The 12066-nt window shown below is 40.5% G+C and overlaps 1 protein-coding gene across 2 annotated transcripts in view; it reads left to right on the top strand.

The window, feature by feature from the left end:
• znf385b (zinc finger protein 385B) overlaps positions 1-12066 on the top strand; it is a 61350-nt gene that overhangs the window by 29248 nt on the left and 20036 nt on the right. For both annotated transcript variants that reach the window (XM_080290398.1, XM_080290396.1), the window contains exons 2-4: positions 1175-1312; positions 1409-1552; positions 1773-1886. In XM_080290398.1, coding sequence (XP_080146524.1) covers positions 1177-1312; positions 1409-1552; positions 1773-1886 — 394 coding nt within the window. In that variant the 5' untranslated portion in view covers positions 1175-1176. The remainder of the gene's footprint in view (positions 1-1174; positions 1313-1408; positions 1553-1772; positions 1887-12066) is intronic.

Genomic DNA, 12066 nt, shown 5'->3' with positions numbered 1-12066 from the left:
AAATAAAATGGAATGGGATGAGCAGGGCCTTTACTTTTATTCCTCGAGCTGCAAACACCAAATACCTTTCCTAACATTATTTAAGTCAGATTTCAGTAATTTAAACTTCACAATGGCTCAGACTATATGAATGTAATGTAACCTGTCACAAATTCACATGAAAAAAAGATTGTCAGCACTGTTTCACACATTTTTTTGTAAAAATTTTATGTTTTTTATGTGCAGAAACTATAGTTTCACTCAAGCATAATGAGTTATTTTGTGCCGCTGTGCACACAGACGAAATCGAGTATCGATAGTAGAGGGAAGTAGACCTTGAGTTAGTGCCGTAATGATCGTGTCCCTGTATTTATATGAGTAATGTACATTGTGGCAGTAAACCAAACTAAATGAGAGGGTGTGTGTGTTTTATTGGAGGTCATGTGACTTGGCAGCGCTGCCAGGACAGCAGATGGACGCAGTCATGGTTTGACCTACACACACACATATGTCATGCTTCCTCTCTCTCCTTTTAGTCATTACTTCATCACTTTCCCTGTGAGCGTTTGATGCTTCGCGCTTTGTTTCACTCGTGTCTGTCCGTCCACCCGTCCGTCCCTCAGTGAGTCTTCCTGTTTAAGACATCCCGATGTTTGGTGTCACCTTCACGCTGGCGCTGCAGGCAGAGCTGCTATGTTGAATCACTTCAGTGCTATTTTGTGACGTTTCTCTTTATTTCTTTGCTAGTGTCTTTAAGATAATCTCTTCTAGTAACACATATTAACTGGTGTGATTAGGAAATTCAAGTTTCAGTTTCTTTGAATGTCATCTGAGTGGATTTGCAACTTATTTAATTGAGAGTGACTCCTTACAGAGCTGGTAAACCTTTGGAGCTGGCACACTGACTCCTGATGTAGGCAAATTAAAATAACCCTAACCTTTTTGCACCGCTGTTTTATAGTTTTATATATTATTTTATAGCACATGCTTAGCTCATGTTCAGGTCAACAAAACCTGTATCATAAGGGTTTTTCTGATGGTCAGCTCTTCAATTCAAAGTGTCAAAGCTCATTCAAGTTAAAATGAAAAAGTAGATGTCTTTGGTGTTTAGTTATTTTAAACCTTAATGCAACTTTTGGGAGAATTATCTCCTAATAATTAAATAATTTGTGTTTCTCTCTCTTCTCGTCTGCAGGGATGAAGACTCCTCTCAGCCCCTCTCAGTTCCTGGACAGTGGTTACATCTTTGGCTTTGGAGGGATGTGTCAAGAGCTGATGGACACGCCCACACCTACGTCCATCAGTCTCTCTGTCCCACACGCTACATCCTCAGGTGACTGACTTGTTAAGTGACCGGCAGCACAGTATACCTCTGCAACTCAAGGCAAACGATGTAGTTTTCTCCTCTCGTCCCTGCTTTTCTTTTCAGGTCAGAGCGGGACGTACTCGCTGTGTGAGGTGTGCAACCTGCAGCTGACCTCTGCTGCTCAGGCCCAGCTGCACTACAATGGCAGGTCTCACCTCCGGAGAGTGAGACAGCTGCAGGCTGGAGACAACAGGCAGCAGGCAGCAGGTTTGTCATGTGACTGTCGTATCACAGCAGCGTCTGCATGAGCGCATGTAAAAATCGTACGATTAGTTAAATAACTGTTAATTGTGTTCCCCGAGATCCAAACAAAGATTTGAATGGAAAGGAAACTAAATAATAATCAAGTATAGCAGCAGCAGAGATTCTTCTTATTGTCGGCTCTTTATATGTTCTAATGGGTCTTTGATGTCTTTGATATGAGTAGGGGCCCAGTCCAGGTCTCTTCCCCAGGTCACAGGGCTCAGTTTTCAGCCTGCAGGACTAACTCCGACTCCCGGCTTAAGTTCAGGCCTCAGCGCTCCTTCCAGCACGACTGCAGGTAGGACCAGGGCGACATCTTGTTTTGCCTCACATTTTCAGTCATAAACTGACAGTCAGGTGATTCGTGTCCTGCGTGAGAGGAAATAACTAGTCTGTACTTTGCACTCCCATGCCAACCATCATGCCAGTTGTCAGGATACCCAGAGGGGCATTAAGAGCTAAACGGGACGTTAATTTGTAAAGTCTGACTGCTGTCTGCTGAGCAAGCGTGACTTTGGCTCATCATCATCAACAGCTGCTGCCCCCTGGGAGAGGTTACACTGTGGTGTGTGTGTGTGTGTGTGTGTGTGTGTGTGTGTGTGTGTGTGTGTGTGTGTGTGTGTGTGTGTCTGTGTGTGAATGCTAGATTGGAGATTGAGGTCTGACAGGATAAACTGAACCCGCAAGTGACATCATCACTGCAGTTTTTTACGCAGCCTCTGTATGTTTAGCTCCGCCTCAGCATCTGCTAGTTATGTCAGCATTGTGAGCTATGCTGTGGCTGCTGTTGTATAGGCTGTGAGTCCATTCACTCTAAAATATCTCTGTTAAATTGATTATAATTCAACAGAGCAGTTCGTGACGGTTCCCAGTAGCTCTCAGTGACTTTTGTAATTGCCCGACTTGTCTTATAGTTAAAATAGAAATTAATATATATGAATACCTCAACATTTTTAAATAAAATAAAATGATTTAATGGTTTGGTTTAGTCTTAGTATTGCTGGGTCCCAAATTGAAAGCAATCGTCTTTAGACTGAAAAGATGTAAATTCAGAATTTTAAAATCCTTATTAAAACCACAACATTAAAAAATCTGTAAGAGGTTTAAGAATATCTAAGTCAACTATTAATACAAATTATGAGGTCATACAATACAGTGTAAGTGTTCTGTGTAAAGTATTGATGGAATATGATACAGAATGTGGATAATGTACAGCAGGGATCGGCAACCCTAGGCACGCGTGCCACAGCTGACACACGAAGGGATAACTAATGGCACGGCCATAGCTGAACTGGCCATCGGGCTTACCGGGCATTTGCTCGGTGGCCCGATGATTTTTTTATTTATTTTTTTGTAACGGTATAAACAATCAAAGGTGGTGGATTGGCCAGATGCTGGCCGGTGTATAAAAATAACCCAGTTGTTTGGTGGTGGCTATGGCGTAGCTTCCACAGATTCAGTAACATTAGCAAGTGGTGGAGGCCAGCGGGTGGATGAGAGAAAGGGGAGGCAGGAGGAGAGACCCGAGGCAGCCGCCGGTCCGAGTGTCAGGTGAGCTGAACTTCAGGTAAGAAGTTATGACCTGCAGTCTATCTGGGTCAGATATAAACCAAGTTTAGGTGGAGTTTATTTTCGTTGTGCTGACTTTTTACTGTCAGTTACAATAACTCGTACTGCGTACTAGCTAGCATGAACTTTATTTTATTCATAAGTTAGTAGAGTTGCCAACCGTCCTGTAAAAAGACGGAATCGTCCCGTATTCAGAGAAAATATTACACGTTTCGTATTGAGGTGAAAAGGAACAGCTTGTCCCGTACTTCAGCTAGAATGAAAAAAAGACACAAAGCTGGATTTATTCTGCCTTTACGCTGCACAGCTGCCTCTTCTTCTCTCATTCTCTCCTCCTGCCTCTCCCGTTTCTACTTCAATCATGAAACTGATCAATGATCAGCTGATCGGCTTTTCTCTCTTGTTTGTTTATCGCCCACTTTGCGCCAGAAAGAGGAAACCAGCGGATATTGCGCTAAACAACAGCAGCACGTTTAAGCTTGATCAGCTGTTGTTAGAATTTATTTTATATTAATCTCTAGTATCAGCTGATGTTTGCTGGAGCCACAGCTGTAAAGCTGTTGGTCATGATATCGGTTTGGATATGTGGTGAGAGGGAAACATGCAGATGAAACCAGGAGATGTCCTTACTGGATCATCAGAGCTGAACAGGTGATGGAGAAACAGGTTTACCTTTTAGGTGACATGAATGAGTTGAAGGGAAGTTATGAACTGTTTCTGAGAGACAAATAACACCAGGATCCTTTTTTAGGTAGCTGACAGCTGGTAACTGTGCAGGGGCGGGTCTAGCAAAGTGTTGCCAGGGGGGCATGTAGGGCATTAACAGGGAGAGGGGGGCACAAAGAAATACTTTCTTATTTTCATTTAAAATGTCTCGCTGTTATTAAATAATTATCTGAAGCTTACAACCAAAGTTTTTATCTGATGTAAAATGTATAGAAATCATACATATACCAACAAGACTGTACATCACTGTCACAACAGCGTTTGTTTTCATTCAAAGGCTTTATGGCTTTTCCTATAATACCTGGTGGGCCGGTCTCTAGTCAAAATGCCCGGGCCAATTTTCTGTCCCAGTCCAGCTCTGGGCACGACACACAGTGAGTTAATCTGAGAAGGTGCATTAAAAAATAAATGGCCACACCAGCGGTGCACATCGCAAATTAGCTCGCACAGACACATTAGTTGTGCTGCTTCTTAATGACGGTATCTTAACTAACAACCCCAAGTACCAGATTCAACTTGTAATTGGCTAAAAATAACTTAGCCTACTGGTGAGAGGGACGTTGTTAGCTTTCCACATTCCGATGCTTCAGGAGCTTTCTGCTCAGCACAGCATCAGCACCACAGAAATACACGGATACATCCGTAGACTCAAGACAGAATTCACAATGTGTTTTCGGGACTTTCAGGTGTTTGTACCAATGTTTCCTTTTCTGATCAAACCAGAAAGGTTTAATGAGCAGTTAGATTTGTCTCGCATTAACTGGCTGAGTTAATGCCAGTTAATGCAACATCGAAGCAGCTGGAATCCACAGCTGTGCGTGTTCATGGAGCTTGCATTTTCACCTGCTGGACATCACTACCTGACAAGTTGAACTGTCTTCAGAACATTGCAGAGGCCTTATTGACAGTATTTGGCTCTACATATCTGTGTGAGCAGATCTTCTCTCACATGAGTCCTCAGGTAGCCGTCTGAAAGCTGGACACTCGGAGACCTGTGTCTCTGAGTGGGAGACCAGAGATCACATTAACATGTGTATCCCTGTATTAACAAAAATGCCATATTGGCCCAGTTTATTTTTCTTATCATTGTTGTAAGGAGACCATAAATAGCGTTTGCATTTTCTGTTGTACAGTTCATTTGCTGTTATGGATAAAAAGTGTCTTTTTTTTGTTTCAAAATAGCTGATAACTATTCGCTGATAGCTGCCAACATCTACGAACAAATATAGTGCTATGAAGTTCTTCTATATAGTGTGTAACTGTTCATATAGAGCATTATTAAATTTATTGCTAATGCAATCATATGGCACACTGACTTCTAAGGAAATTTTAGATGGCACTCATCACCAGAAAGGTTGCCGACCCCTGATGTACAGGATCCTAAATTGTTAGTCTGAATATAAAGATCAAACCCTTAACATATTAATTCCAGTAAATATATCAAAAGCATTTGAATTCTTTATAACAGAACAATAGCAGCATTTCTCGCAGCGCCTTCTGCTGGTGAAGTTACAGCTCACATGCCTCGACCCCATTTAGCTGTTTGATCGGAGGAGACTGGAACAGCTTCGGAGCTTCCTCAGAGGTTAAGCCCCGCTTCTTTAAAGTCAAGCTGCTGGTCAGCAGAGCGAGAACGTGTTGTAAGATGTAAAGGAGTTAAAGTGGAGCAGCCAGCAGCAGGTCATTAAACTGGGACATGGCACCGCTTCGAATCCACCCCGACATCTCTCAAATGCATTGTGAACGTTTGGACGTCTGCGTGGAGACTAATACATTTAGTCTCCACGCAGAGCTGCTGTCACGGCATCTTTGTGTGACTCTTCCTGTCGGACTGTTCCAGTTTGTTGCTGAAAACACAAAGACGCAGGACACTTGTAAAAGTGTGCTGTAGTGTCGAGTGGAGCGAGAAACATACACCCACTGACACCTGTGTGTGTGCGAGTGCAGCAGATGTAATTATATACTGTGTGTCCATATCAGTGTGCAGGGTACAATAACGCTGATTAAAGATTAAATCTCTCTCTATTGGACACACACACACACTCAGCCTGAATGATCATGTCGTGCTCTCTTTCTCTCTCTCCATTACGTGATTCTCACTCAACGATGAAAAGCTCTTTGGCCTGAACTCAGTGCTCCTCCAGGCCAGGCTAAGTGTGTATTTGTGAGTGTGTGCGGTGTGTGACAGTGACCTGGCTGAGCAGCCTATCAGCAGTCAGGTCGGATGACATCACAATCATTGTGCTGCAGGAGGGCATTTGCTGCTATCAGTGAGCTCCAGAGAGGATGGCTTCCATATAAAACTGCTGTAAATCAGAAGAGCAGATTATTTTGTTTCTAGATCATCATTCGGCTGGTTGTCCGAAGACGCCGGGTCCATAGAGTCAAGTTTGTCATTTTCTTTTCTGTTTTTCTTCTCCTTGCACGAAGAGTAGACCTCAGAAGTGCTCCAAAGTTACAAACTGTCAGTAACGGAAGGACAAAGTTATTACTCACCAATCTGAGAATTACCCAGACACTTTACTCAAGTAGAAGTATCACAATAGTTTAAAAATGCTACACAACAAGGCTTGCACTCAAGAAATAAGTACTGAGTCTGACTGACTCTATCGGTTCTGTCTATTTACTGGGTTGCTATTACTGACTCATGACTATCAAGTTATGGAAATGAAATTAAATGAATAAATATAGTAAAATGTAGTAGTGCTAAGTGATTCCAGTTCTGCCCGGAGAGAAGCCTGTATGTAATGATGCAGGTAAAACTTGGTCAGGACATTTGATGATATTATTACAAACCAGGAAAAGATGAAATACCACAATTAACATTTTCTGTCAAAGACATGTAATAATACATGAGTAGAGTAAAAGCTTATATCATAACTTCTGCCAAAAAAATAAGAAATACCCACAGAAACTGCAACAAAATGAAGAGAATCTACTAAATATGTGCACAGAATCTATGTGGGTAAAAATTCAAAACATGAATTACATAACAGGAGGAGGAGGACTGCATAAGGTGGTGAATCATCCATGAATAATGCATGGATAATTGGAAATTCATGATCCTGATATTAATAAAATTAGCTAGGAAGCCAAATGGAAGTCATGGGTGTGTCACCTGCTGCTTTTCAGCTTCGTCAGGTGAAATTAAGTCTACTAAATTAAAAACATTTCCACATTGCAGATTTCTAATAAAAATACAGAAAACAGAGTCAAATATCTCAAACCAAAAAAATACTAATGGGACTGTTTATGAGCTGTTGTGCCAAAGTGGCTCATTATGTCAGCAGAAGAGAAGGAATATTAAAAAATAACCCTCAGGTTTGAACTTCTCCTGTGGCAAATCATTTTCTGGATCAACAAGTCTGCACTTTCAAGGCAGTGACAAAGTGCAATACTAATTCCAATTTGGAGCATGTTCAATAACAAACTTAAACACACACTCAGCTTTATATTCCTGTATGGTTTACATTAATGTTTAATGAACCAGCTGTGGGGAGTCCTCCACTGCCAAAACTGCATTGTTGTATATCCTGCCTCCTTAAGGAAGAGTTTGATCTTGTTGGATAAAGAAGATAAACGTCACACCCTCATCCACCTATTTCTCAACAAAATGATTTTAGTATATCTACATCTACATACACTAGTGTCTGTCTCTTTTCCTGTGTAAAGTACTTAAATTGTCAGTCCTTCTGTATGTGACCAGTGTGCAAACAAATACACTCTCTGGCCACAGGTCATGTAGGCATGTGTACATGGTTGAGACGACCTGCTGCAGTTCACCCGAAGCATCAAAATGGATGATAAAGCCGCTTTAACTGACTTTGAATGTGACACAGTCCTTGGTGCCAGATGGGCTGGTCTGAGTTTCTCAGAAACTGCTGATCTGCTGGGATTTTCCCACACAAGCCCCCAGGACAAGCAAGGTGTACCTAATTAAGTGGCGAGTGAACATTTTAAACTGAACCCATCAGTTAAGCTCAGGAAAAACAAAACCACAAATGGAAAAAATGTGTTTTTAGCTTAAAGGGAAAGAGAGCCGTGACTTTTTAGACCATGAAGTGTGGATGTGCTGTACTGAGTGTACTTACAGTATATTTTTTTGCGTCAGTGGCAATTAGTGACCACCAGGAGGCAGCATACACACTTGTACCCGCACAAAGACACATTTATACACCCACAAATTCGCTAATTAAATGAGTGAATTCCCATGATCCACTTTCTCAGTACAAATGAAGAGATTAACTCACATGAGACTAATTACATTTACAATATTACAGCTCCTCTCCTCTCTTCCTTACTCCTCTCCTTCATTTCTTTCCTTTACTTCCACTCTCTTTCTTTCTTGTTTTCTTCAGATCTCTTTGCCTCCTCCATATTCTTTACGTCTTTTCTCTTCTCTTCCTGTAGAAGGTATTCTTTTCTTCTCTTCCCTCTTTCTTCTCTATGTCTGCAGTGTTGCTGCTGAAAACAACAGCAGCACTGTGCATGTGCTTTTTGTTGAAAGTTTCTAATTTGTTTACTGCTTTAAATGTATTTTGGTGATGTTCTGAAAGGGTGAAGGAAGCACTGCGTTTTCCATTTCTCGAAGAGGTGCGGTTATGAATACTCCGTAGAGTTTGTTTTTAATGAATGTTTGATTTTAAGAGAAGATAAAGCTATTTTATAGGGATTATTTGGAGTCAGAATTCATGTGAATGCACTTTGAAAAGTGGGTTTTGTGTTTGGAGTTTATAGAAAAGGGTGAAAGGGAAAGAGTCCTGGTAATTGTAAAAACTGAGTTTCTGATTGGATGCTTCTTACGTACAGTGAAAATGTCAAAATCAACCCTCTGTTTTTTACGAGATCTCGCAAAAGTTGAATTCCAACAATGGCGGCAGCTACTTAGTTGTAATATTACTCTTTCTGGGTAACAAAATACACTTTTAAGATATTTTGAGGCGTGAATGTAGCTGTGTAAACGTCATATATCTGCTCGGTTTACAAGACATCACATATTTGCAAAAGTGCTCCAAAATTTTCGAGATGTATGAAACTTTTTGCGAGATCCCGAGTTTGTTTTGCGAGATCTCGCAAAAGTCCGTCTTCATTTTTTTCTTCTCCCATGTCCCCTGCGGGGCGCCGTAGTTTTTCCTTTTGTCATCTGACTGTGTGTGCGTGAATAAGCTAGCTCTAATTAGCTCTCCTGGGCTAATAAAGGTCACAGTGTTGTGCTGCTCAAACCCCATTCATAATAAGCAGGGAAATAAAGAGTTATTAATAGGCACATATTGAAACAGTGTGTGCATGTTTGTTAGACAGCAAAGGGGTAGAGCAAGTGTTGATGTGTGGTCTTGTGTTGATGTATTCAGCAGTGTATGAATAGATCCTGCTGATGGATTCACACACTCATAGTGCTGTATGGTGATGACAACAGGCTCAGCAGTAGCGACCGGGTACGATCAGCTATGAACCAATGATCTGTGCCTCCCTGACTATATCCTTGACCACTAACCCAAAATAATTCATGACCATGTTGGTGCTAAGACACTGGTAAAAGACTAGTATGACCAGTATAAAGCTGATGCATGCAGTATGGCTGGGCTACACAGCTTAAAAGCTGATTAGTTTATTGACTGCTGTCAGTTTTGGCTTCGCCCAATCTACAATGTACCAAACCTGTGTCGCGCTTTCTATCAGTGGTAGGTCCACAGTACATAATAATTATTGTATAATATAATAAATACAGATAGAATAGTGTGTAATGATGTGAATCGTTTTGTGTTGTGTGTCAGAACAATTAAGGGGGATTGCTGAATGAAAACAGGAGGAGTGATCGTCAGGCCTGCAGGTATCAGGCTGTGATGTTCACCTTTATAGTGGACAGAAATTATTTTTTGGAGTGGCACAAATAATTAGAGTCTTATTGAATGCAGAACAGCTGATTGTTCTGTAAATAGTTTGAAATGGTTATAAAAAAAAGAGTAAAAGGCAAATGGGTGCAAGTAACTTTGTTGTTTGCAAAACTTGTGCATATGATTTTAGAATTGACAATTTATATTTGCATGTAAAGTTATAAAATATGATTCAATAAACATGTTTGTGGTTGTTACAGTAAAAAATATAATTTTTTTCTACTCGGATTTTATGTTTTTTCTCTGATTTTAGATAAATTGTGTTAATACAGAATGTCAAAATGAAAACATAACTGTAAATTCAGACATGTGAGGTTGTGCTGAAAAGGATGATACCAAACAAGGCAAAGTAAATAGTTTTTAAAGGTGAAATATAGAAGTAAAAGCAAAGTAATTAAAAATTGCCAATTACACCCTGGCCCCATGGTTAAACGTTTTTTTTTTTTTTTAAAGTAACACAATAGTTACTATTCAAGTAATTAATTACTTTTAGAATCTTGTAACTCAGTTACTAACTCAGTTACTTTTTTGAAGAAGTAACTAGTAACTATAATTAATTACTTTTTCAAAGTAACTTGCCCAACACTGGTCATGATGGCGTTCAGTTGCAGTTTTGTACGTGCACGTGGACAGAGATAATTGCTTATGCGGACACTTTTTTTTTTTTGGAAACTGTTTGCGTGGACATGATATTTTTGAAAACAGTAGAGGACAAACCCTGTTGTTGGTCAGTAGATAAATAATTTGTTGATTTATTCCTTTCCTTTTTTTTTTTTTTTTGTCATGATGCCACAAACTGCGAGCGAGCGAGCAACCCGGTGACACAGAGAGAGACAGACAGAGAGAGAGAAAGAGGGATTTCCACTGAGACACAGGGGCTGTCATCACCGTTCACCATGAATATCATCACCTCAGTGATTCACATACACTGTGCACTCTGTCTCTTTCTCGCTGTGTGTCGGTCGCCCTCCTCTACCCTCACACACGTGTCTCTCCGCGTTCACACAAACAGTCAGGCAGCGAGTCTGCGCTGTTTGGTGTGGGATTTCTCTTGGTTAGTTTTTTATGTTATCAGGGGAGCAGATGATAGGAAAGAGGGAGAGGAGGAGGAGGCTGAGGAGGTGAGACAGCTGTCTTCCTGTACGTAATGTGGAGTAGTTTCATGAGTCGAGGTAGGAAATTCTTATTCTGTTTATTTCTGTTTTAACGCCTCATTGAGACGCTTTGTTCTTTGATGCTTTTTTTTTTTTTTAAGTTCTGTCTGAAATGTTGTTTATGTGGGCACTTAGGTGTTTATGGGAGAACCTGGAGGTTATGACCTGGATTCACACTTTCAACTGAGGCTGAGTTTTGTCTAAAAAAGGTTGAAAACTGTTACTGTCCAAGAGAAAGACTCAGCTGTTCATCAGAGGATTATTATACATATTTAAGAAGGGTTATGTACACAACTCATTGTCTGGAGCTGGTTTCTAGCATTGCTATTTCAGTACACATAAGTGCACATTTTTATTCAATTGTTTTACTGTATTTGGATTTTTTTTTTTTTATCATTTTAAGACACGAATAAAGTTATTACAGGTAACTACAAGAGGGATATTAATGTGTGAAATTTGCATAGCTTCATCTCACAGTTTTCAACAACTTCACTACAGGTAGCACTACAGTGTGTTCAAAATTGGTACCTACATAAAGCAGGCAGATAAACTGACTTTTTCATTTCTAATTGGCGGAATTTCCACTCAGGATTTATACTACGTGCAAAAAAGGGAATGCACACAAACATATGAAAGTGGACTGTACGCCTGACTTGTACTGACTACCATTGCTCGCTCAGATATGTTTCAGAAATCTCAGTGTATAGATGAACATTTGGGTTCCATATAGTACATGAAGGTTCATAGACATAACTGTGTATCACATAAGAAGAGAGTAAAGCCCACTGACTCTGTGACTGCTTCCTGGCTGTTCTGACATTCCTCTTATAATAGATAGCGTGACTGCTGTGATTACATGCACGCTGCTGCTCATCACCACAGAGCATCGTGTGCTTAGGAGACAAAAACACACACAGTAGATTCCCTTTACCACTGCAACCATGTCTGGTTTGATTTATGCAGATCAACCTTTCTTGGCAGTGTCCACAATCTGTGGACTGCAGTACTGTGCAAAAGTCTTGACTCACCCCTCTTTCTTTTATATGTTGCTTCCAAGAAGCCAGACTTGCTTGTAAATTTTTTTAATGATCTCAAGTAATAGTTCTTTAAGTTTTTTGTGTTTTTCTTTGGACAT

This window comes from Astatotilapia calliptera, chromosome 16 (assembly GCF_964374335.1).
Source record: "Astatotilapia calliptera chromosome 16, fAstCal68.1, whole genome shotgun sequence".
NCBI classification, from domain to species: Eukaryota; Metazoa; Chordata; class Actinopteri; order Cichliformes; family Cichlidae; genus Astatotilapia; species Astatotilapia calliptera.
This window is presented reverse-complemented; position numbering and strand designations above follow the sequence as displayed.